General features: G+C 51.6%; 1 protein-coding gene across 3 annotated transcripts in view; it reads right to left on the reverse strand.

Moving 5' to 3' along the window:
* Positions 1 to 8119: 8119 nt before the first annotated feature.
* Grik3 (glutamate ionotropic receptor kainate type subunit 3) overlaps positions 8120 to 25709 on the reverse strand; it is a 219619-nt gene continuing 202029 nt past the window's right edge. For 2 of the 3 annotated variants that reach the window (XM_021159766.3, XM_029476815.2), the window contains exons 14-16: positions 17681 to 17903; positions 17024 to 17274; positions 8120 to 14314 (exon numbers count right to left, since the gene is read on the reverse strand). In XM_021159766.3, the coding sequence (XP_021015425.1) occupies positions 14120 to 14314; positions 17024 to 17274; positions 17681 to 17903 (669 nt within the window). In that variant the 3' untranslated portion in view covers positions 8120 to 14119. Of the gene's footprint in view, positions 14315 to 16983; positions 17275 to 17680; positions 17904 to 25709 lie in introns of all 3 variants that reach the window. The other variant, XM_021159768.3, reaches the window with a different exon arrangement.

The following is a 25709-nucleotide window of genomic DNA, read 5'->3' on the forward strand; positions in this document are numbered from 1 at the left end:
CTGCTAAGCAGAGGTAGAAAGAAGCATGGCTCTTCAGCCCATTTACTTCAGCTCAGATTGGGCAATAATGAAGAAGGCTCCCCACTGAGATGGTAGAATCTCGATTGCCTTAACCCTCCAAACCCGCCATCGCTGCTTTCCAGAATAGAGAACAGAAGGATAAATTCACGCAAGAAATAAAGATGTCTGTGCTAAGGCACTACAGGAACGGGTTGTGGTCTCAGCATAGCCTACCCTATCCCAATTAACGCAATTACTGTTTATTAATCACCTACCATGTGCCAGGTTCAGTCAACCCTCCTCACCCATGGGTTTACCCAATTACAGGTTGAAAAATTAGAAAACAATAGTGTCTGGACCTAACATGTAGACGGTTCCCCAGACAATACAATATCATGATTATTGACATAGAATTTGCATAATGTATTAGATATTGTAAGTCATGTCAAGATTATTTAAAGTCAAGAGGAAGTGTGTGCCAAGTCTGTGCAGATGCTGTGGGCATCGAGCATCTGCGGGTTAGACTGGAGGAGCCCTGGAGGCAACGACCATGGACCCCAGGAATGACTGTTTAAATGACAGTTTAATGACTGGGTTTAAATGACCACCACACATCATCTCCCAAGTCCTTGGAGTGACCTTCCAGCAGGGTCTATTGTCACAGAAGAGGAAACCGAGGCACAGGGATGAAGCACCTTCCACAAGTTGTCACACAGTAAGGCGGTAGTGGAACTGGTTTTAGACCTGTCATTTTACTGCACCAATTCCAGAGAAGCCTGTTGGGTTTTCTGCCCCATCAGGCTCCAGTATCCACAAGCACATGAAAGTTGTCTATAGAGTGTCCCAAACCTGAGAAGAGTCCATGTGCTGTGTTTATTTAGTTCAAGGAGGAAGAATCAAGGGCTTCAGGCACATAATGAGTCTCTGCTCAGTGGAGTTGCCTTGCTGGTGGAGGATACAGCTGGGCACAGATGTGAAGCCGGGACAGCATGGTGCATATGTAAGGTGCAAGTGCATGGTGCAGGTGCATGGTACAGGTGCATGGTACAGGTGCATGGTGCAGAAGCATGGTGCAGGTGTCGGTAGACACAAACATTTGCATGTGTATGAGAGAGTATCTCAGAGATGATGAGCAAGGAGACAGGATAAGCTTGGGAGGAAGGAGGCGAGGACTAGGCAGAGAGAGCAAATATGTCTCCTATGGAGATGTTGAGTGTGGCTGGTTTTTCTCATCCATTCAAAAGCTTCCCCATCCCCGTAGGTCAGGAGGACCCCACCCACTGAGGGACTTGCTACACTGCCAGGCCTGCTGCTGGCCAGGAGCACAGCATCATTTCAGGGCTTAGTTTTGATTTTTGCTAATCCAAGGTCTGAGTCCCAAAACAGGCAGCCACTTCCAGATTTAACCGGTTCCCCATGGTGACCTTGAGCACGTCTTGGCTGTGTGTATTCATTTGATAAATGAAACAATCACGTTTCCCTGGAAAGCCACTTGTGAAGACACCTAGTGAGTTCTTTCTCCCTGCCTTCCCACTCTGTGACTGCTCCTGCAAGGGCCCTTGGTGACAAGGGCAGCCTTAGGTTCTCTGCCTTTGAAAAGACCCTTTAGGGACCGTTCCTGAATCCAGAAAGAGGTTCTGCCTGAGGGGGACTCAGGGGCCATCTGTGGGTGGCCCTGCCTTCCTGTGGAAAAGAAAAAGCCACTTGAGCATGAAGCTCCCTCAGCCTCTCCCAGCATCACGTCCCCGGAGGGAGTCACAGGCCCAGTAATGTATGGCTCCATTTTTAGATGTTGCCGAATTCCATTTGCTGGAGATCTGTGTTTTATTGCCGTATCAGTGTTTCTAAATTGCACTATATTTTCTTAGCTTGATGGGAATTTACAGCACCCGGATTGGAGCAAAATTGGGCTCTCCCCGCGGCTCGGAAATCACTGGGGTCGATTGCTATGGCTGCTGTCTCCCCCTCTGAGTGTTTCTGCTAATTATTCATATTAAGAAGGAATCTAAGACTGAGAAGGGAGGTTGGGAGGCCCACTTGGGGGAGACATCCATCAGGACTAGGACTCGGTGACTGCTTCCTGCAGGATCTGGGCCACCCAAGAGGAGGTGGGAGGGCCAATGTGTGGGGTGCTCAAAAAAAAGATGGATTCCAGGCTGAAGAGTTGGGAAAGACCCAAGTAACAGCCAGCCACAGGCCTGGAACATCTGAGGGAATAGTAGACATCAGAATGCCAGCCTTAGTAACTGGAGCGGGAAGGATTCTTGCCAGAGGACCCCTTGGGTGGTCTCCAAGCTCTTCCCTATCTTCTTCATTTGCCTGTGAGGAAAGAGGCCAGGGGACATCAACTCCATTTTACAGATGAGGAAGCTGAAGACCTAGGGGATGAAGTCACGTGGCAGAGCTGAGATTGCAAGCAAGGCTGTCTGACTCTACAGTGGCACTTGCTTCATCCCCATAGGCGGCTGTCTCTCCCTTTGGTTACCACACAGAGACAGGGAAGAACTGCTTTTATTTAAAGAGCTTCACTCCGCATGCGCCAGACATTGCACTAAAAGTTCCAGGCATCATTGTTTTAGAGGTGGGTGCTGGCCCATTTTATGGGCCAGTCTCAGAATGATCCTTAAATTTGCATAGTCACACGTGACTCCTATGTGGCAAAGCTGAGATTCAGCCTCAGGAGTATCTGCTCAGAGCCACTCTGAGTCACCATGCTCTCCTGCTACTGGTGACAAGGGCTCTTCCAATGTCTGCTGAGGTAGAACAAGCTGCCTGGCTCTGGGTGGCAGTCCTGGTGCATTCTGGGAGTCAGATGGAGCTGTCTGCTGCTGACATCCAGCAGACTGCAGGTTTGCACACGGATGGCTGGTTGCTTGGGCTGCACCTGTGTTTCGAAGTCCCCATCTTCCCGGCTCCCTTCTTCCAAGGTAGCATAATATGACCACCTTGGGCACTGGACAGTGAGAGGAGAGAGGACCGAGGTCCCAGCGGAGGCCCATCCCTCTGGCAAGTCTGGGCAGTTTATCTCACTTGGCAGTGATGCTCTGTCTAGAAGCACGTCTGACGTTCTGTGCAATAAAGTTAATGGACTTCTCCGTGGCGGAGCAGCCGCTGAATTCTCTTGGAGCAGATGCTGAGGGTTATGGATGTTCTAATTAGGAAGCTGCCTTTGGCATCGGGGGAAGGGAGGGGAGGCCCGGGATGAGGCTGCACACCCTGCAAAGACCCCCTGCGGAGGCGCTCTCCTAGCGCTCGGCAGACCCCCACTCGCTTCAGTAGAGAACGAAGATATTTCTTCCTCTTTTATCTTCTACTTCCTTTCCTGCCTCAGTGGATCCTTGGTGAGCTGGAAATGGCAGGGCAAGACTAGGCAGAGTGACCACCGCCTTTCAACTTGGAGCAACAAGCAATTGGGGTTTAGTGGCAGTGGTCAAATAAAACTCGCAACCAAGTTAATCTGACACATTTATTGATGTGCATAATTGTTATTGGGTTGCACTGCAATTAGGAATAAATGGTAGGTCGTTCCTGTGAGTGACTGTAATTAGTAATTCACATTTTTGGGTCCAATCAAGTTTGGATTTTTCCCCCCTCTGTGTGGTGTCTAAACAGCTTGGCTGTGGACTGTGTTCCAATTCACTCCTTTGTTCTTTTAGCTTCTCATTCACCACATCGACAGACCAGAGGCCTCAGACTGGAGTCTCTTTCCACTGCCTACTGGATCGTTGTGGGCGATCCCTCTCTCCCACTTCCTACACCTACAGTGTGGGGATAGGACCCCAGAGCTCAGAGAGCGGTGTCTTGAGAGCGGAGGCGTGCAGGGGCCTCCGCCAGCGGCCACTTATATTTTATTATTTGTTCCTATCGTTTATGACAAGTCCTCTTGCTAAAGCATCAGGCACCAAGAGCTCTTAGATCCACCCTTAGACAGGAGGGGATTCAGAGTGTCCTCTGGACGCTCAGGGCTAGAAGTCCGGGTCATGCAGGAGGAGGGCACAGAGCCGGTGGCGCTGGCTCCTGAGACTTTCACAACCTCATACGCACCCTCAGCTGATGGATCTGGGAAACGTCTAAATTTTTTTTATCTTTTCTGTCACCATTGTATAACCTCTGGGAAACGTGGGGAGAGTTTGAGCTGCTGGGAGAGAAGAGCCTCTGCCCAGGGCACAGTGTCTAGAAGTTTCTTGGGAAATACCTGGCTGTCTTCCTGTTCCAGGAGAGGAATTGTTACAGTTTTGAGACTCTGAGTTATGGGGACTATTGAGTTAAGGAGGGTGCTATGGCTTACATATATTTTCAGAGGCTCATGTGTTGAGAGTCTGGATTTTGGTGGCTATGTTTGAGATGGTGTATGTGGAGCACTTAAGAACTAAGTCCTTGGTTGGAGGGATGGCTTAGTGGTTAAAAGCACTGGCTACTCTTCCAGAGGTCCTGGGTTCAATTCCCAGCACCCACATGGCAGATCGCAACTGTCTGTAACTCCTGTTCTGGGGGATCTGACATCCTCACACACACACACATGCAGTTAAATCACCAATGTTCATAAAATTAAAATACATAAATTATTTTTAAAAAAGAGCTAAGCCTTTAGATCAGTTGGGGGAAGGGTGTACCCCTGGGAAGTTCTCATGGGAGGATTGCTGCAAAAGCTCTGTCTGTGCCTTGCTGTTCAATGTGACTTATGACACCCCCTGAGCCCCAACACAAGTCCTGCCAGTGCCATCGAAGGTGATATGACATACCTGAAGGGCCCTCACCAAAGCTAGAAGAGGCACCCAGGAAGCCACCATGCCTTTGAGCCTCCAAACCATAAGATCAATAAACCCCTGTTCTTTATAAAGCCCAGCCGGTGTTAACCCGACTAATACACCGAGGGAGGTGGTCTTTGCAGTGCAGTAAAAGGCTTGAGACACACACGGAGACTGGATAGAGGCTCCCAGACTCTTGAAGAAAACTTTCTCTGCACATGGAAGCAGATAATTCTCTGGGGAGAACGTGTGCTTTGTCAACATGTTTATCACAGAGGAGACAGCCCGGGAGACAGCCTAGAGCCAGCTGAGGTGGTGGGGGAATGTCAGTAAGCCCAGAGCTGCAGAGGAATGGTGGGAAGCCAAGGCAAGGGATCTGATGATGAGCTGCAAGCCCTAGGGAGGATAAAAGGGGATGAGGTGCTATCGGCTTCTAGAGTTGGAGAGGTAGAGGGCCCTGAGTTAGGCTCTGAATCTATTCCTCCGGACCTCAGGCAAGTTGTTGGTCTCTCTGAACCCCAGTTTCTTCATCTATAAAGCAGTCCCACAGCAGACACTATCAGCACATATCTTACCCTTACTCCACCAGTGCTCTGGCTGAGGCTTTGTCCTGGTTCAGGGGGCCAGCTAAAGATGGTAAAGACTTGGTGGCTGCACACCCCAGCTCTCTCGCCCTTTAGTTGAGAACTCCTGTGTCACATGGTCTAGGCTGGCTGCCCAAGACCTTGTCTCAGACACAGGCTCACACTGCCCGTTTCCCTTGTATCATGTTGGGGATGGCCACTCGGTCTGCTAGGCTCTAGATAGTGGGGAATCTGAGATAGAGGCCTGAATCCTGCAGGACTGACAGTTGGGCCTTGGGAAGTTAAGGACCTTGACCTGTCAGGGTCTTGTTCCTGGTCCAGAGGAAGGTTTGTTTCAGGTTGGGGCTGCTGCTCTGGATGCGGTCTCTGTGGGGTCTCCACATCCTGGATCCTGTGTGGGGCTGAGGCGGGCAATAAATCCCCTCAGTGGAGCTGGTCCCAGCATGGGCCGCCCAGCGGAAAGGCCTCATCAGCGGCCTCATTTGCATAAGATAATGAACCCACAGTAAAAATAGGAATAGAAAAAAAATGGCCTGGCAACTTTGTTTCCATAATGACAGATGCTTCTTAAAGACTTAACTTCTGTTTTCCAGAGGAAGTCCCCAGGGGCAGGATCTGGTCCAGCCTGCCATCCTGTCCTATCCCCCAGCCCTGACCTTCTCTCCTAGGCCTGCTGCTGGGCAGTCACAGGGCACAGAAGCAAGGGACAGGAGCCCAGTTGAGGGTCAGAAAGGCCTGTTGAGAACAGTCTTCTTACATTCCACGCTGAAAATGGTTTTTGGATTTCTTCCTTCCTGTCCACGTGAACTCGCCGAGGAAGCAGAGTGAGCATTCCCACCACACAGGAGAAGCACCCAAATCCTGTGAGGTGTGCCAAGTCACCCGCCGAAACGGAGGCAGGAGTGGGAGGACTTGAAACTCAAGCCCCGGCTCCCAGTCCACGTCTTCTGTCCTAGCTGCCTTGGGAGATGGCTGATCAGAGGGTTTATTCGTTGGTGACTTCTGATAGGCCAAGGCCTATGGCAAGCGGTCTCCATCACTCTCTGAGGGGACAGTCCTCACGGTCACGTGTGTCACAGATGAGGTAACTGAGGCAGAGGGTACGCAGTAGTTTGTTCAAGGTTACACAGCCAGGAGGTGGTGGAACCGGAATTCTTGCATAAAATGCCAATGACCTCGATGAATGGGTGGATGGATGGGCAGCTCTACCTCACCTCAACCATGGCCTCCTTTCTCCTCACTCTCTGCTGGACCTGGAGTTCTCCCTGAAGCCCAGTATGCTCACTCCCAAGACTTCTCCCAATGATGGGCAGACATCCTTCAATCCTGGACCTTTCTGTGTCGCCTTACCTGGCTGTAGCTCCACACTAACAAAGTCCTTCGCGTCTTGGGTGCCTCTCCTTCCACTGGTTGCTGGGATCTTGCCTGAGCCTTGCTAGGCAATGGGACAGAAAGCTAAGTATTTCAGGATGCTGACAGTTCACAGTCTCTGGGATTCTCTGGATCTTTCAGTCCTTCTATAAGCCTGTGTCTCATGACTATACTCAGTGACTGCTCTCTTTCCTCAGGTCACACTTGATTGGACAAGTAGCCGTCAGAGCCAAGCCGCTTCCCTGTTTTGGGAATGACAATTACACGGGCTTGAGAGCTTAACATAGGCCTGCCCATTGGGAAAGTTTAGGGCAGGCTGGCCTGGATAAAAATCCTCTACATCTATCAGCTGTTTTCTGATCACATCATAGTGCAACATGGAAAGTTCTGGAAAAAAAATCTGAGGGAAGTCAGTGGTTCTCAACGTGAGGGCCATGACCCTCTTGGAGGAGATTTGAATGACCCTTCCATAGGGATCCCATGTCAAATATCCTGCATATCTGACATTTACATTATTATCCACAATCCTATGTATCAAAATTATAGTTATGAGGTAGCAATGAAAATAATATCATGGTTGGGGGGTCACCACAACATGAGGGACTGTATTAAAGGGCCATAGCATTAGGAAGGTTGAGAACTACTGCTCTAAGTGAATCTGTGAGTCTGAGTGGCCAAGGGGTTCAGAGGCCTCCTTCTCGCTCCCATCTGGAATGTTCCTGTCATGAGAGTGTTGGCAACGTCCATTCACTACCCACCTCCAGCATCCTGGACAACTATGACATGGGGTGTGGTTCATAGCATCCTTTCAGTCTAGACTTCCAGAGTCCTGGATTGCAACTTCCGTGTCTCTCCTTCCAAGCTTGTGCCAGGCTTAGGGGAAGGAGGTGGCTCTCTCACTGGAGCAGCTTCGAGTTGTCTTGGGAGCCACTCCTCAGGGGCCTAGGTTGGCCTGGCTTTCTCATCTCTTCCACTGACAGCCAACTCTTCCTGATTAAAATAATCACCCTGAACTCGGACATCAAATTTCCATCCCCAGAGAGTAACCCACGGGGCCTTCTCCCTCCCAGCCAAGACTAGCTTAGGTGGGATACGATTAATCTCACCAGCAACAACTAAAGGGACAGGGTCACCCAGGGCCACAGCAGCTCAGATCCTGCGACAATGGTGTGTTGTAGAGGCACATTGCCCAAGAGAGGAAAGGACAGAGATCAGCCAGTCTTGAGGTGACACTTGTCACCCTGATGTCTGAAATGGAACCAGGAGCCTGAAGTAGCTCAGCACAGGGTGTCCTTCCCTGGAGATTGTCATTCCTGGGAGGAAGATGGTCAGCGTGGACTGCCTGGGATCTCTGGTTCTGAAAGGCGATGAGGGACAGAAAACACACCTTGGGAAGGGACCCATTTTCTAAAAACATTTATTTAAAATTTAAAACCATATTACTTCATACAGCAAACTGTGCACTTCGATATATCACAGTGTCTTAAAAAGGAAAATAATCAGATTTGTTTGGAAATGTATTTACATCCGCTTAGAATGATTGGCAAGTAACACAGTTACTATGAAACCCAAATCGTTACAAAATGTTTACAAAAAACTATATTCATAGAAATTCTGCATGTCCACAAAGGGCACCCCCTGAATGGCCCAGAGACCAGTGTGTGGGAACCTTGTTGAGTGAAAGTTGGGGGAGGGGGTGTCCAGGCACTCTGGTCTGGGTAGTGGGACAGGCCAGGGCTCTTAGAGTCCCATGGTACTGTCTGGGGGCTCAGCCCAAGAGCTGGGAGCTGAGGTCCCCACCACGGAGGCCCAGCCAGGAAGTCAGCCCAGGCAGGGATAAAGTGGGGTTTCAGAGCACAGTGGCGTGAGGGCTCTTGGAGCCTCTGGTCTCTGTGGAGCCAGGACAGGACCCTCATCAGCGGCAGCTGGAGATTTAGGTGCGCTTGGCCGTGGCTGCAGGAGCGGGCCTGGCTTTTAAGTGCAGATGGCCCAAGGGCTGGGGTTGAAGCAAAGGGCAGGCTGCAGACCACACAAAAGCAAAGCCCAGGTCTCCTCTCCCCAGCACACTCTAGAGATGCTCGGACCCAGGAAGGGGCTGAAGGCCTCAAATTACTGGCAAGAAACAGATCCAGGTGCGGCAGGGACAGAGGTCTGTGACCTACCTGATAAAGGCTTTCTACCAGCTGCCCTGTTGGGAGAGGAACAACAACGAGGACTGGCAGACAGTAAGGGGCTGTGCAAGGCCAGGCGCTGCCATCTTGAATCTCTCTGGTTCCTTGATAGCTCCCTGCCACCTTGTACCTGTCTCAAAATGAACTGGGGCAGACCCTTGGCTAGCATCTGAATCTATGGTTTTTTTCTACTACTGGGAGGCCTCAGAGTTTTGGTCTATAAAAGTAAACCAGACAGCTGCGGGGTGATTTGGGAGCCTCTATTCTAGAAGGCGAGGGTAGAAGAACTAGATTCATAACTAGGTTATCAGGATGCTGAACGGGCATGTCGGCAGTGCCCTCGGGCTGTTCTCTTCAAAAGAGACACGCTCTAGCCCTGAGCTGTGGGCACCTTGCATATGTGAGGCCTTTGCCACCCAGGATCCTCTGACATCTGGGCGATTTCAGATGCAGCTTGACATCTTTCCAGGCTACTCTGCAGGCAGGGATAAGGGCAGGCCTGGCAATCTGCCTCCATTTTCCTCTGTCACTAGGTACTGGGACTAGACTGTGATATTGGCTCAGGGATCAACGACTAGCAAGGTCATGTTCTTCAAGTGTGCCCGCTGTCCTGCCTTATACAAACTCCCTGGAGGAGATGCTCATCCATGGCTGTCCCTTTCCTGTCACCTCCGCACTAGTCTGCCTTCTTTGACGTGGTCCACAGTACTGATGCTGGCAAGGTCCGGTTTGTTCCAGAGGGCTGTGTAAACCTGATCTTTCAGCTGCAGCCCCCGTCTCTCACTGGGTCCCCACCCATACTGGCTGGGTTCTGTACACTTTGTGTGTAGACGTGCAGGGAAGGGTTGTATACACAGGGGTTGTGGGTCATATATACACTGTGCATATATATAAGCATATATATATATATTACATTCATATATATATTGTACAGAACATTAGCCTTCTATCTAAAACAATTCTGTGACTTCACATATACCTCAGCTCTAAAATTTCAACTCTAGGAGACGGAGACAAAAGGGCAAGGCCCCTTCCACTGTGGCAAGTGGTTAGGCCTATTCCAGATGTGCACCCTGCTCCAACAACCTGGGACATCCAGATATATCTTACTCAGAGATCTGCGCACAGGATTGGACCCAATTCTCAGATCTGTCCACTGGACTGGGTAGGTCCCAGATGTTAACTCCATACGGTTGTTTGTCCATGGCATGAAGGCCCTTCCAGGTGGGCATCCACGCAGGGCAATTCCAGAGGTGGACCATGGAGTTTGTCATGTTCAGATGCTGGTGCCTACAGTAGGGAATGGCTTTGGGGCCTGTGCGTGTGCGTGTGCGTGTGCGTGTGCGTAGCATGGCCTCATGCGGCATGAAGCAGCAGCAGCTGCACCCCACCTTCAGCCCTCCCTGGACCAGAAAGGAAGGTAGGAAGGGAAAGACGGTTCTTGGTGAACGTGAGCCTGGTCTGACTTCTGCTCCCTTGTGGAGATATTTAATCTGCACACCCCTCACCCCACTGCATGCTACAAAGGCAGGGCTCAGCATGTGTTCTTCCAGCTGTGACAGTCCAGGCTGACCAAGGGGCAGTCTCTTACCTCAAGGATTCTAAGTCCAACTCACTGGCCAACACAGCTGCCCAGGAGCCACCTGAGCCCCCACAGAGTGCTCAAATTTCATCATTGACTGTCCATAGCAGAGAAAGCAGGCGCAGGCCAAGGTAGAGGCAGGAGGCTCTTTGTCCAATAGCCCCCAGGACCTGGACAGAATGGTTGCTGCCCCACCACAGGGCTGGTATAAATAGGTGGAGCTCAAGCCCAGACATAGTTGTGTGAGGCATTCTTCTATTTGGGGCTGGCCTATACGATCAGACAGAGCCAGCCAGCCAGGGTCCTGCTCAGGTATGCCCCATCTGCTCCATCCAAACCAACCTTTGTGTTTCCCATTGCTCCTCAGAGCATCTGTGTGTTCCAGCCTCAGCTCTGTGCACCCCTTAGGGGGTTGGGACAGGTTTTCACTTGAATGATCTGCCTCCCTCTTGACTCCCTTCCCTACCCTGGCAGAGACACAGCTTAGCTGGGCAGGGTGGTCTCCAGGCTGTTTGGGACTGGGCTGGTCTCTAGGACAAACACAGGACTTCAGCTAGAGGGCAAGCATTAGCCATACCTCTGGATATAAGGCTCAGGTGGGAGGGGAGATCCTGCAGCACGCCACCCCTCTTCCCGGAATGAGTCTATAACCACCCCACCCCCACTGCCGTCACCCAGTGGTCATTACCTCTCTGAACACCCTTCCCACCAACCACACCTCGTCCCTTCTCCCATCACAGTCTACATATGTGCATAGCCTCGAAAGAACATGACACGTCTGCAGTGTCATGCACAAAAGCACATGTGTGATATGAACACAGAGGTGGGTGTGTGTTATAAAATGGTATTGGACAACAGAAGACAGCGGTTAAAGACTACAGCAGATGAGAACGGAGTGGACAATGGTTTCATGAGGATCCTGTCAGTAGGGGTGATTTAAGGAAGGAAGGAAGGAAGGAAGGGAGGAAGGAAGGAAGGAAGGAAGGAAGGAAGAAGAATGTTTCCCCTCTCAACAGGACACTCTATGAACAGCAAAGGAGAAGGCATCACCCCAGAAGGTGAGCCCCAGAAGGTGTCTCCCTGTGCATTTTCCCATGGAGCCTCAGGAAAGCTGTGGCCAGTGATCCCTCCCATAGCAGGCATGCAGACACACCCTGGTACCCTGCCGTACTAACTGCTCTGCTGCCTCAATGCAGGATTTGAATTGGAATTTAGGTACATGTCTGCACATACATGGGTATGAGTATACACACACACACACACACACACACACACACACACACACTTACTCACTCACTCACTCCATTTTTACGACTCCTCCTGTATAGCACATACCCACCCAATGGGCACAGCAGTCTGGTCTGCCCTCCCGTGCTGTCTTCAGGGCACACAAGCCTGCACACAAATGTGGATGCACACGAGTGTGGATGTACACGCACTCACACAAGGATCTCTGATGACATGGCTTCTCCTTTTACAAGTATTTGGCTATACTTCAGGCTGTTTCCTAGTCCCTACCCTCTGCCATTCAGTACACACACACACACACACACATACACACACACACATTTATTCACGCTTGCATCCATTATACACTCACCAGAGCCCCATCTCCACATGGCTTCTCCTGTTTTTACATAGATGAGACTCTGTTACCGGTCCTGATTGAGCTCTTTGCTCCCCATTTCACACACACACACACACACACACACACACACATACACACACACACGTCCTAAAGGAGGCCCCTATTCCTGCCTGCTCGGGCTGTGTTACCCATATCTGTCCTTCATCACCAGCTGCTGGAACTCACACACAGAAAGTCAAACACACAGACATGTGTGCTCTACTCTCCCTGGCCAGCACGGCTTCTCCTATCATTGTGTGCACTGGGCTTGGCTGCGAGTCTCCCCTTTCCTCCCTCCCCCAGTGCAGCCAGCCAGCCAGAGCTCCTGAGAACCAGCATGGTGGGAGTGATCACATGTGCCCATCATGGGGGCCGCCCCGTTGGCTGAAGGGGTTCCTTCACCTCTGCTGAGAAGACTTAAGCTCTAGATGTAGCTCATCCAAGCCTGCCCCTTCCAGCAGCACCAGAAAAGTGAGGGATTGTGGGTGACTGGTGTCCCCCAGTTCTCAGTTTTCAACCCATATTGCTCACCCTGGTCCCTGATCAGAGACCAACATCCATCCAGCTGTGGGGGCCCCTATGGCCCTGTCATGCTCTCTGTAAGGACACTTTTTGCCTAACCCCTCACATCTGATCCTTTCCAATGACCATGATGGTTTCAAACCTCCAGAGATGGAACCACAGGTCACCTGCTCATCCCTTTGGCTGTCACCTTCTCTGGTTTCTCCTCTGGGGTCTCCCTTCAATCCCCTAATCCCCTAAGACCATAGCTGCTCCAGAAAAGAGATCAGGGGCCAAAATGGCCTTGTGTCTCTGTGTTGGGTCTTTGGTTAATCTTCCAGGAGGCAGCTACTCCCTTCTTACTCTGGGGGCCTCTGGAGGTCTTATATCCTGTCACTGAAAGCTTTCTTTCTTTAGGGGGCTCATTAGGTTGGGTGTACCCAGAAAGTTCTTTGGGTCCCCTCTGGCTTCTCCCACCTACCCCAAAGTTAGTCTGTGCAGTGGGGACAACAATTCCTCTTCTGAGGAGTTGTTGACTTGGCTTGCGCTTCAGCTGAGACCGCTCTTCTCTTCTCAGGATGACAGAGGGAGGCCAAATTCAAATGGTCAGGGACAGGAAATTGCCAATGAGTAGATGGTAGAGAACCCAGGGTCCCGACTGCTGGCTTGTTTGCCAGCAAAGTTGGTCTATTGGTTGAAGGGCCTGTGGGATTTTCATAGAGTCCATATTTCTTTCTGCTGGCCTACCAATGTCAACTGAGTCTTTGGACGTTCCTTGTGAGGGAGGGCACCTTCTCTGCTCTGTGCAGCCGTGGAGAAGAATCTGCTGTGACGACGACCTCGTTCGCATTCCTGGGGACTCTCGAGACGCTTGTGGCTCAGGACACTGACCAGAAGCATCTGAGATCACAGTCTCCATCTGTGTTTCCTTCTCCCGTACCGAACACCTCCTATCCACACCGCTTTTCATGTTGCCAAGGGGCTGCTGCTGTTGGTGAAGCCATATTGAGATGAGCAGACCCAGGTGAATAGCCCTTAAGGCCTAAGCGTTGCTTCGGTCCAGGGATGGATGGCTGCTTTTGAGCTCCCACTGGCAGCCTCATCCAAACACCCATAAGGTGTCCCGAGTTGGAGTCTCTGCTCTCGTGGCTGCGTGCTAGAAGGCCTGGGCTTGAGGGGAATGAGGGGAGCTTTAGAGCCATCTTCCATGTTCTGCGGCCTCGGCAGGGGCCTGGCAGAAATACCTGGCTATGGAGGAGAAGAGAGATGGTCGGTGATGGAGCCTGAGAGGCATGTGCTTCCGCTGGCCTTCACAGCTTCAGAAAGCCATAGACAAGACAAGAGGAGATGAAGCCCGAGCAGCCGGCCGAGGGCCCGTGTGGGTTTCCCGGTAGGTTAAGAGCTGATGGTTCACAGCTGGATGCGGCCAGCAGCTCCATCCCCAAGGCCAGCACAAGATGAGGATGTCCGTCCTTTCGGGTCTCCTTTGCCTTCCTCTGCGTGGACTGGGCCTGAAGTCCCCGCTGGACCCATGTCTAGGGGAAGACAGGGGCTAGCGAGGTGCTGCAGCTCATGCTGTCCTTGCCTGGAAGCCTTCGGTCATTAAAGGTGTGCATGTTGATAACCGCATCCGTCTTGACCATCATAGGAGGCTGGGGCTTGTGCTTGAGACGCCGTTGGCAGGTGAGGGAGAAGCGGATCTCGTCGGCCACTGTGCTGCAGAAGGAGCGCTGGGGAGGGACAAGAGGCAAAGTGAGACAGATCCTCTCCTCCTGACACTATGACAAGACCACCTGTGGCTTTTTACACCTACAGCCCTGCCAAGGTCTTGAGAGCCCCAGAAAGATGACTGGAAAGTCCTCTGTAGACTAGGTGGGGAGGGGCAGATGGCATCATCTTTCTGTTTCACAGCAGCCTAAACGGCATGCTCCCAGAGTCTGAGGGGCTCTGCTGGGGGGTTCCGCTAGACTCTACAGTTTTGCCCTATGAGTCCAACCTCTCCTACACCAGGCCTGACCTGGAATTAGGGTTGGAGAAGCTCTTCAGACACGCGTGGGGGACCCATTCTGGTGGTTCTTCCAACTGCTGCCCCCTGCTCAGAGAGGTCCAGCCTGTGTCTAAGGCAGGGACCTCTTAGTTCTATTCAAGGGCCTCCTGAACATGGTCCCTGAAGCTAGTAGGGGTGGGAGGTAGGGGGTGGGGGTGGCAGTAGGAGTGTGACATCCCCACAGGGGTTTGGTGGCAGTAGCTCTTAAGGCCAGCTACTGGAGTTGGCCCTGGACTGAGATGGTGCACAGAGGGGCAGGCTGGTGGTCCAACTCAGACAGCAAGGCTGTGGAGCATCATCATCATGATATGTAGGTTATGGCCCAGGGGAACGGAGGCCTCCTGCTAGTGGTGACAAGCCCTCTCCCCTTTCCTGCTCTATGTAGAACACTGGACTCTTCAGCCTGCCTTTTTGCATCTTGTAAGCGTTTGCTCCATACAAGGCCGCATGCTGGGTGTTAGGCACAGAACGGTGGAGAAGCAGGTGAGGACTCCAGGATTAGGGAGCTGCGGTCCAGCAATGGGATGGGGACAGACAACAAGCATGTGCATTAGCCCATCCTCCAGCCGGTCATGGCTACTACTAAAGAGGCTAAAGCCACGGGGCTGGAGAGACGGCTCAGAGGTTCAGAGCACGGGCTGCTCTTTCAAAGGACCCAGGTTCAATTCCTAGCATCCACAACTCGCAACTATCTGTATTTCCAGTTCTAGGGGACCCGGCACCCACACACAGACATAAATACAGGCAAAACACCAATGAACATGAAATAAATAAATAAATAAATAAATAGGTTAAAGCTATGATATGGAAGAGTGTGGGAAGAGGGAACTAGGAAAGGCTATTTAAGGAGATGATATGAGTTAAAATCTACATGCCAGACGCAGCCAAGAATATAGTGTAGTTCAGGCTCAGATAGATGAACCGACATGTGTCAAGGTCCTGAGGCAGAAACATGCTGGGTGTGTCATGGACTCAAAAGGAGTCATGTGAGAGAAAGTGAGGGAGTGGGGTGCAAAAGAGCCTGTCATCTAGAATTCAGTTCAGTCTTAACGGGGCTTCCTAAAGACTCTGGCAGCCTGGCAGCTATTCTTTTTCAATGTCTCATCACTTTAAACTGTTAGACATCTAGGCACTTATCTAGTCTTTTATGTCGCCGTTCATACGTAGACAAACATCCTTGTGCATAAAACAGTCCATCTCCCTGGCCACTTCAGACAACAACTAGTCAGCTGCACAGCTGGTTTCAAAGACTCAGTTTCTCCCCCCCCCCCCAGTGGCCTTCTGGGATTGCATCTTTTCAGGCTTCTCCTTAGGCAGTGGCTAACTCATACAGCCAGAGCTGTCTCTCCCTTCTCTTGGTTGACTTAGCCTTGCTGGTTGTTAAACAACTCCAGTTCATTTTGATGGATCCATCAGGCACTGATTGTAATGAGCCCACTGCATGCGACCCAGCGGCAGGCTCCTACCAACCACACTGGGCCCGGATGCTTTTGAACTTCTGCCGGGAGAGGCGATTCCCTAGCCGAAAGGCCCTTGGCTCAGGTGCACGCTTAAATCACCCTGTGGGCCTTCTGCAAACTCTAGAGTTAGGCTCCACCATGGGCCAATTAAAACAGAGTCTCTGGGAGTGAGGCCAGGGTATTAGCACTTAAAACTCTCTCTCCATGCCTCTAATTTGCCACGGGACCCGGGGCTCCTGCCCTGACCGACCATGCTTGAATTAATCAGGCAGGGGAAGACTAGCTTTACTGTTTGCACACTTGGGCCATCCCTCAGAACTTTGCTTTTTTAAACTTTTCATTATGGAAATTTCCCAATATATGCAAAAAGCAGATTGTACAATATAATGAACTCCTGTGCCTCTGTCACCCAGCTTCAACAATTACCCTAGGGGTTTAAGGAGGGAGCTGACATGGTTTGAATTAAGTTTGAAACAGGGTACTGGCTTCTATGGCGCTCATAGATGGTGGTGAAGAGCCGTGGGGGGCAGGAGGCACTCACTGAGAAGTCAGCCTGGGGAGTGGGGCAGGCCAACGTGGAGAGAAAGGAGAGAGGATTAGGAGGCCACCCAGATAGGAGCCATGGAAGCAGGTGCCTTCTACCTCCAGGTTAGGTAGAAAGAAAGGCGTGTCATCAGTGTGGAGGCTAGGGCATAGCTTGGGCTGCAGTGAGTGCACATTGGCCTGGGACCGAGTGGAGCAGGGGGTGATGGGAAAAACATGCGCTGTCAGGACAGAGGAGAGCTGGCTGGATCCTGGTGGACTGAATGCAGGATGGTGGACAGGATGGTGAGATGAGACAGTGGGAGTTCATTCCCTTGGGAGGACGAAACCAGCTTAGTCTTGTCCTTGCCTTCCTTCCCTGTCCAACGCAGCCTCCTCCAGGGCCTCACCTGCTCCCGCTCCGCTGTCTTGCGGAGTTTGTATATGAACTCGCCCACCGCCACCAACACGGATAGGACCAAGCCAGCGGCCAGGACGATGAAGATGCCGCCGATCTTCTGGATGCCCAGGGCGCTGGCCTCCTTGTTCTCCTCCTCGGGGCACCCACTGCCGCGCCACCACTTCTCCTTCATGATGTGCAGTTTGTCCTCCTCCTGTAGCTGCAGAATGGCGATGGTGATTTTGTCCCGGTAGGGGGAGCCTGCAGAGGAGGAGGGGGAGAGGAAGGGGACTGTCAGTGGGGACTGTTTACTAGAGCTGCCTCTGCCAGCCTCCAACAGGGATTCCTCTCAATAAGGCCCCTGTTCAAGTCCAGGTAAGGTATCTCATGGGGAGGCCTTACAAACTGGGCATAGAACCTGTGGCCCCGGGAGGCCCTGTGTGTGGGTGCATCAACCAGGAGAGGGCAAGGAGAGGCTGTCTCTGCCCTCACAGGCCAGGACTGACCAAGCCAGGATTGTGTCTCCATCCCTCTGCTCCCGCTGAGGAAACCTCACCTTCCCAGGCTCCGTGAAATGACTCTGGGGACTGTGTGCTAAGAGGAGGGTGGAGGAGCTCAAGAGCCCATGTCCGTACCGCACCACTCTCCCCGTGCCCCGCTCGCTCACCCATGGGCGTGCCGATGCCGTAGCCCTTGGAATCGATGAGGCCACCGATCTGGGTGAGGTTGCAGTTCCTCTGTGTGATGTACTCTATGGTAGTGGACTCCATGAGCAGGGCGTAGTCGGCTGTGAGCGTCCGCTGGATGCCCTCCTCGTTGTTCTTCACCAGAGCGGAGGGCTTGCTGCTCATGAAGGCCCACATCTTCTCAAAGGTGGAAATCTTGGATTTCTGGGTGGCAAAGGGATACAAATATTTAAACCAAAGCAAATGGAGCCCCTTCCCCCATGCTCCACTCCCTTCGGTCACTCAGCATAGCTCCTGCCATCCAACTCTGGGTATAATATGTAGGGTAAGGGAACACCGCCATTGCACGGGTATAGAAACCGAGGCCCCAGACGTGAGATGTTGCTGGGCATAGTTCGCTGAGGTCCAGACTCTGGCCCACTCCCTGGTAGCCCTGGATTTTTGCCATAGCGCAGCCTTTGGAACTAATTAATTAATCATTGAGACAGGTTTGAGGCTAGCCCAGGCTGGCCTCAAACTCCTTAGGTAGCTGAGGATGACTTTAGACTTCTGACCCCCCTGCCTCTGCCTTCCAAGTGCTGGGCTTAGAGGCGTGCGCCACCACAGCTGGGGTTTGTGATGCTTGAGAGTGAACAGGGTTTCATGTACACGAGAGGCAGATGCTCTGCCGACCTAGCTCCAGTCTCCGGTCTCAGACTGACTTCTTCAAAATCAGTTTTTTCCAATACCTGTTAGGGATTTAACAAGCAGAGGTCTTGTTCTAAGGGTCTTAGTTGTAGGAACTCACTCGCCGAAATCACAGGAAGTACGTGTTATCAGCCCCGTTTTGCAGACGGGGAAGCTGAAACACTGTTAAGCAATTCACCCAAGGCTATCCAGAGATGAAATGGTAGAGGCAGGCTTCAAATCCAGACCCCTTGGAGACAATCCATGTGCCTACCCACACAGCTGCATTGTATCTGAGTAACCACTAGGGGGCACAAGTGAAGGTAAAGCTCAGTGGACTTTGTCTCCCCACTTCACTCCAGGCAAAGCTGCGCCCCCTTTTGTGCACTCTATGTCAGGAGAGGAGTTGAGTATGGCTCTGGTGTGTTCTCAGTCCCGAGAGAGGTGCAGTGGGAACTGCAAGCAGAGAAAAGGGTAAGACTCCTGGGAGAAGTGGACTGCAGGTCCCCCTGCTGGCTTCATGCCTGAGACCATAGGCGGGGTAGCAGCCTGGTGGGTGGGCTGCTGTGTCTGCCCCAGGAAGATTCAGGGAGGTCCTTGGGACCAGGAGAGAAGAGAGAGGGCTGGGCATGAGTGTCCCCTGCCTGGGTTGTGTTAGGTGTGCATGAGCCACCCTGGGAACTTGATGTATGCCAGCTGCCTGGTCCCAACAGAGATCAGCCCTGCCTTAGTCCGGGGGAAAAGGTGGCTCTGAGAGCCCCTATTGTATCGGCTGTTTCCTAGTCTGGCTGTGGCTTTCTGTGATGTCAGCCTGTATGATTGGCACCCAGCCCAGCTCTGGTACACGTGACAAGATGGGTGCCCTCCCACAGGCTGGCACAGGCCTGGGGGAAGGGCAGGGAATCAGGCCATGGCTGCCAGAGGCGGGCAGGGAGCCCGAGAGGAACATGTACTTTCTTCTCTCTGGGTGCTTCTGGGTGCTGGCATGGGATAGGCCCTCTGAAACTGGTGGCCGACATCCACAGCACGGTCCAGGGACGGAGCACAGCACAGGAATGAATATCAGAGCAGCATGGAGTCACTGAATACTTTCAGGGCGTGGAACCTTTCACAGAGCTGTCGCTCCCTGCCTGCAAACTCATGTGCCTCAAAGCCGGTGCGGTGCACAAAGGGTTCTGAGGCCCTGGCTCTCTAGGCTTCACCCAACCACTCTTGCAGGCAGCCATTGTGGCCCTCAGAGGCCCCACCCCCACAGCCACCTGCCTTCTGCCCAACTTTGTAGCCAGCCACCTTCCAGCCTTCTTTCTACCTCAGCTCCTCCCCAAGTGGTCCCCTGCCAACACCTCTTCCCTCAGAGATGGTTCTCATCCCTGGCTTTTCGGAGGCTCCAGATGTTTCTCATTTTCCAGATAATTTCTGATATGCAGATTCTCCTCCGCCAGCTCCTTTGGCCCCTCTTCCTGCTTGGCAAGCTCCAATTCTTAGCACTACCCAATTTCTAGTGACTCCTGTCTCCCTGTGGCCACATCCTTGTTTGGGCTCCTCCTCCTCCTAAGGGTGGGCTGGACCTTTCGGCCTGCTTTTGAATCACTCTCTGGCAGGGGTGGAATGGCACCTCTGAGTGAGGAATTGTCTCCCTCTCCCTTGTGTGTTCCTCAGCTCTTCTCTCAGGCGCTGGTGACAGTACTGTCACACCGAATTGCTTAAGAAGAGCTTCCCATGCAAGCAACAGAGGACAGCATCTTGTCAAATCTCAGTACACAGTACTTCTCTTACTCAGTCCAACGACCTGAGGGGAACTGAGCATGTGTTCATGCCATGGGCTTAGAGGCCATGGCTCGAGTGACCACAGTCTTGGCTGATGGCTGGATCACAGCCTGTGAAGAGCCTCAGGCCAGAGGGCTCTTGAAACTCCACTGACTCCTGACCACGAAGCTGCCAAGTGACAGATGTTGTTTTAAGATGTGAAGTTTGGGGTAATTTGCTGAGCAATAGATAAATAATACCCTCTCACACCCGTGTTCCCAAGAGCTGCGTGTACAGATAACCACAAACTCCAGAGATTCCTGTAATCAAATTATCCAAGTCCAACTGTCTCCACTTGGCCAGACACACTGCTCCTCAGACCTGCGTGCATTCTGGCTGTTCCAACCTAACTGCTTTTCTCCCTTCAAAGACTCCGGTCTCTCAGCTGCTTTCCCACTCCTTCCTCCTGCTCCCCAAGTTGTTTTCTATGGAGGTGGGAACCAGGGTAGGATGAGGCATCAAGACTCTTTTCCCTCCTAAGGCATCTACCTGTTAGTTCATCTGCTGTTAACCCATGCACGCACACATGCATCTAATCATCTCATGTGCCCACCATGCCTGCGCGTAGCCATCAGTCCAGCCACCTGTCAGTCCATTGGACTATCCACCCCACTAACTCACTCATGCATATATCCATCCCCTTCCTCCTCTTATGGACCATCTGCTCGCTTTCCCTCCCCACGCTGTCTACATGCTAGATATTCAGCTGACTCCCCGACTCTTCGGCTCACCTGTATCCTCTATCCAGCTGTTCCTTTTCCACACGCCCATCTATCCATCCTCTTCCCTGTCTAACCATAGCTGCCCATCCACTCTTTCCCCCTCGCTCCCAGCATATCCATTTACTGCCCCCTGAAACTATATAAAGTCACGTAATCTTGGCAAAAATAGCCAGTAATTCTTTCTGTGAGCCTGCCCTACTCCTGTGCCTGAGAGTGTAGTCAGAACACCGGCCTGTCTCAACCTGGCCCTCTACCCTCCCTTTCCTCCCATCCACAGCCCCTGAGGATGCCAACAGACATGCTGGATTAGATCATAGTCCGAAGCAGGGAGTTCAGTTGAGCCTGGAGGATGCACTGAGGTAGATAGGTTTTGAGGAAGATACTAGCAGATGAAGGAACAAGGAAGGACACAGGAGAGCGGAGCACGTGGGTCAGTTAAGAGAGGAGATGACACCAGGAAGAATCCTGCTGTGACATACATTTCAAGAATTCCACCTTCCAGTTCCAGGGCTCCAAACTCACAGCCTTCTTTATGTTTTGTCTTGTTTTTGGCTGTTTGTCTGTCACAGGAGTTCTGCAACCTGCTTTCCTTGGATGTCCCTTACTGTTCTTGACCTAGACCTTGGGCCCCATTGTCAAAACCCCGCCCACAGTCTCCTCAAACAGTTCAGTGATTCTGGAACACAACCCTGACACGGAAAGAAGCAAAGTCCCCCCTCATCTCCGTGGGCCCCCTCACCATTGCTGTCACCTCCTTGGGGAGTGGAGTCCCACATACCGATGGCTCCGGAGTCATCTGTCTGTCCTGGCTCTGGTGGGAGCCTTAATAAGGATGACTGCAGAGCCAGTCACCTAAATCAATTAATGGAATCGTTTGGAGCAGCCAGCACAGGGCGATCTGCCAGGAGGACGATGCTTCTTTTTTTTTAACAGGAAAAATTGGCAAGAAAGGAAGTTCCAGGCTCACGCCGCTACCATTTCAGCCTCCTCAAAGAAGTGAATTGATTTTCCCCAACTGAAGACATTTAATCTTGAGAATTTAACATTTCTGTACAAGAGAATGTATATGGGGCTATATATGCATATATAAACACGTATCTATCAGCTTTGAACGCAACTAAATCTCGGGGGAATGTACGTATCGAGGCAGCCTCAGTGTGATGCCATGCGAGACTTTGGGTATTTCCATTCTGAAGAAGAGACCTTTTCCTAGATTAACTAGCTTGCCTATCCCAGGATGGGGAGTCTTTGGCCCCTGTCAGAACTATGTCCTGGAGCAGTTAATCACTTCTCTGGTTTATTTCTGTGGGCACCTCTCTGAGTGTCCTGTCTCTGCTATTGAAAGTCCCAAGAGGGGCTGAAGTTTTTCTTTCAGAGGGGACCTAGAGATGAGGATGCCAGATGGGGATGGGAGATCACAGAGGGGTCACCTCTACTGCATGGACCCCGAGTGTCACACTAGCTTTTCTTCAAATGCCAGCTCTTTGTGTCAACCACATCTCTGAGCCTCACTTTCCATGTCTGTAAAATGGGGCCTTTAAGGATGCTACTGCACCTTGGCTATCATTAAACTCAGCAAAGGAAGGGCTGTAAATGAACACAGAAGTCTGACCCTAAGGCTCTCTATGTGGCTGGCATCGTTATTCCTCAAGGCTCCTCAACTCTCCTTAAAGCCTAGTTCTCCCACTTAGAAAGAGGAGGTAATCTTTATAGTACAGAACAGTTACAGAAAATAAAGGATGCAAAATGGATGAGGAAGAGACTCAGGGAGGTGGCTCAATTAGTAAAGTCCTTGCCTTGTAAGCACAAGGACCGGAGTTTGATGTCCAGAGCCCACATTAAAAAAGAATTCAGGCTTATAATCCAACGCTAAGGAATCAAATAGGTGGATCCGTGGGGCTCACTGATCCCAGTCTAGCCTATTTGACAAGTTCCAGGCTGTCTCCAAACAAGGTGGATGGGGCCTTAGGAAGACCGCCTGCGGTGTGCCTGCACACACGTGCACATAACATTCATGCAGTTGTGCTCAAGTTTCACATGCACACGGATAGGAACCTTAGGTGCTGACAGGGCCAGCCCTAGTACAGGAGATGGTTTGAGTCTGGGTGGAACTAGAAGCCAGAGCCAGGCACTGCCTCTGTACTCCAGGAGCCGCTTTGTAGGAGTGCCAGCTTGGAGATGCCAGATCGTTCACATTTTCAAGAAACTGGAGTTGTGAACATTTGGAATGCAAAAGTCTCTAAATTTCAAAATGCTGACAACCAGCTTAAATTTTTTTTTTCTGAATCAAAGCAAGCAAAGGATGGCCCCAGAGTCATGCCTATGGGGTGGATAGGCCTGAATTAGTAAACAGTAAGGCTATTTATTCAATGTCATGAGATGTCTCCAATAGAACAGAAAGTCCTCTAAGCTGCATCTAGGAATCCCCTCGTTAATCATCTCAGGACCTCTGTGGAGTTGAGAACACCATTATACCCAGTTCACAGGAGGTGAAACTGAGGTCCTGGGAGGTCTTCTGAAGCTTAGGAGCTTTCAGGGACTTCCCTGCCATCCTTGAGCCTTGGCTGTACCTGCTGCTTTCTTTCTGTACTCTCCTAGAATCCTTCCTTTTGTTTTAGAGTCAGTGTTTCACAATGTAGCCCTCACTGGCCTGGAACTCCAATGTAGACCTGGCTAACCTAGAACTCCTAGAGATTCAGTTGCCTCTGCCTCCCCCAGTGAAAGCATTCTTCTAAGACCTGACTCCCTGTTTCCTCAGTTCTCTCTGGGTGTATGCTCATGCACATGGTCACGAAAAGAGGCACAAAGTCTACCACAAAGCTCAGTGGGTCCGGTCCAGAGACCCTGGAGAAAGAACAATCTCCAGGTGTCAAAGGTGCTTTCTGCTTGAGTCACCTGCCTCAGGAGGGGGCTTTGGGGCAAGATATTCCCGGGCCTTGATGATCACGGAAGATCTAGGAGCTCGCTGACTCCTCCAGTGAACGGCATAGGTAGGAATCGGTATCTACTTTGTCCAGGTGAGCAACCTGGGGCTTGGAGCAGTGAAAGGATTTGTTCAGAGTCATCCATCAGAGACACCACCCAGGACACATCCTGGTGGGTCTAATTTTAAAGCGTGGTGTTCGATTGCATCAGGCTAGACCATACTAGCTACTGCCTTGGCCTTCCCACCCTGCTTCTGCTGCAAACTAGGTCTAGGGCTGGGAAGGGAAGGAGGGCAGCGGGAAGAAAGGGGGGGAGGCGCAGAAGCTGGGAGCTGAGGTGTGGGTAGCCTCCAGAGCCCTCCAGCTTGGGGAAACACCCACTATTCAGTTGGCACCTCGGGTGTGCAGGGCAGCCCCTTTAGGCCCCTTCCAGGTAAGATGCTGAAGTTGAGGCCCTGTCAGAGGGAGGGCTCGGCCCTGGGGAGGTTGCACAGGGCTAGGGGGATCTGGGTTTCGAGGCTCCAGGCTCTCATGCTCTTCCCCAGCAGCCCCACTGTGCTGAGCAAGCGCACCCAGCTCCACCACTCAAAGAGACCACAATCCCCGCAGAATCTCTTCCAACATCCTCTCCCTTCAAAGCAGCCCCGCTTCCCCGCCAGGAGCTCCCCTCCCCCACAGCCTCCTTTGCATTTTTGCCTACATATTTTTACAGCCAAACAGTGCTTTCAAAGGCCTCCTTTTTCATCTCCTAATTAATTTTTATCTTCCAAGACGGAAGGGAGGACAACACAGGAGACGCTGTTTGTGATGTCTGCTGCTCCCTGACAATTCTCTCAGCAAACCTCCTTCGGAGCACAAGGGGCAGATTCTAGACGCCCAGCTTTCTGCAAGCAGCTGGCTGCGCCCAAGGGACCCGACCGAGGTCCTGACGTCCTGCTTCATGTCAATCCCTTGATTATGGTCTACTCTTAGCTATGGGAGCTTTGTTTACTAATTTATTTGGGGATGTGTCCACATGCCTGTGTGGCACGTGTGCATGCTTGGGAAAGCCAGAGGCCAATGTCTGGTATATTTCTTACTTGTTCTTTATTTCTTGAGATATGAAGCTTTACTGATTCACCTAGACATTCTGGCCAGAGAGGTAAATGGGGCTTCCTCTATCTACCCCCATACCCAATGCTTGGTAACAGGTGGGTGCCACCATACTTGGCTTTTACATAGGTGCTGGGGACATGAACTCAAGCTTTCAATGTTTATGTGGCAAGATCTTTACTGAAGGAGCCATCTCTCCTTAGTTTTATGTATGTGGAGTGCCTAACTAGGAGTATGCTAATCACATACTTGTTTTAAACTTGGGGTTCGTGGGGAGTGCCACCTGCTTGCTGCCTACGCTTACCACTGCCTCCTACATTGGCTCTTCTTAGCTTTACCATCTTTCTATCCCATCCCTTCTACAGCACCAGACACCCATCTTTATTAATCCTCTGTGCTGTGCGACCAGTGTGTCAAGGCTGTGCTGGGCTGCAGGCATGACCCAACCCACCCCAGCTTTGTTCTTCATCAGGGGAGACTGCTAAGGACTACCTCGGGATCCTGAGAGGAACCAGTAGGAAAGAGGAGGCTGCTTCACAGCAGGTGAGGTTCAAATCCTTGGTTTTAGCTGTGTGCTGTTAGGCAAGTCAATTAGCCTCTCGGAGCCTTGCTTCCACCCTGTGTAACATGAGGACATAATACTCATCTGCTTTCTAGGGTTGTTAGGAGGGTGACAGAGAAACAGATGAAGTATGGGCACACGCCTGGGACATTGTGGCTGATTGCAAAGAAGTATTAATGGGTCAGGAGAGGATGGAAGTGGGCTTGGTCCCGCCTGGGGTCACTCTATTGCTGTTTCT

The sequence above is a fragment of the Mus caroli genome, unplaced genomic scaffold, assembly GCF_978045245.1.
Source record: "Mus caroli unplaced genomic scaffold, Mus_caroli_1 scaffold_6, whole genome shotgun sequence".
In the NCBI taxonomy this organism is placed as follows: Eukaryota; Metazoa; Chordata; class Mammalia; order Rodentia; family Muridae; genus Mus; species Mus caroli.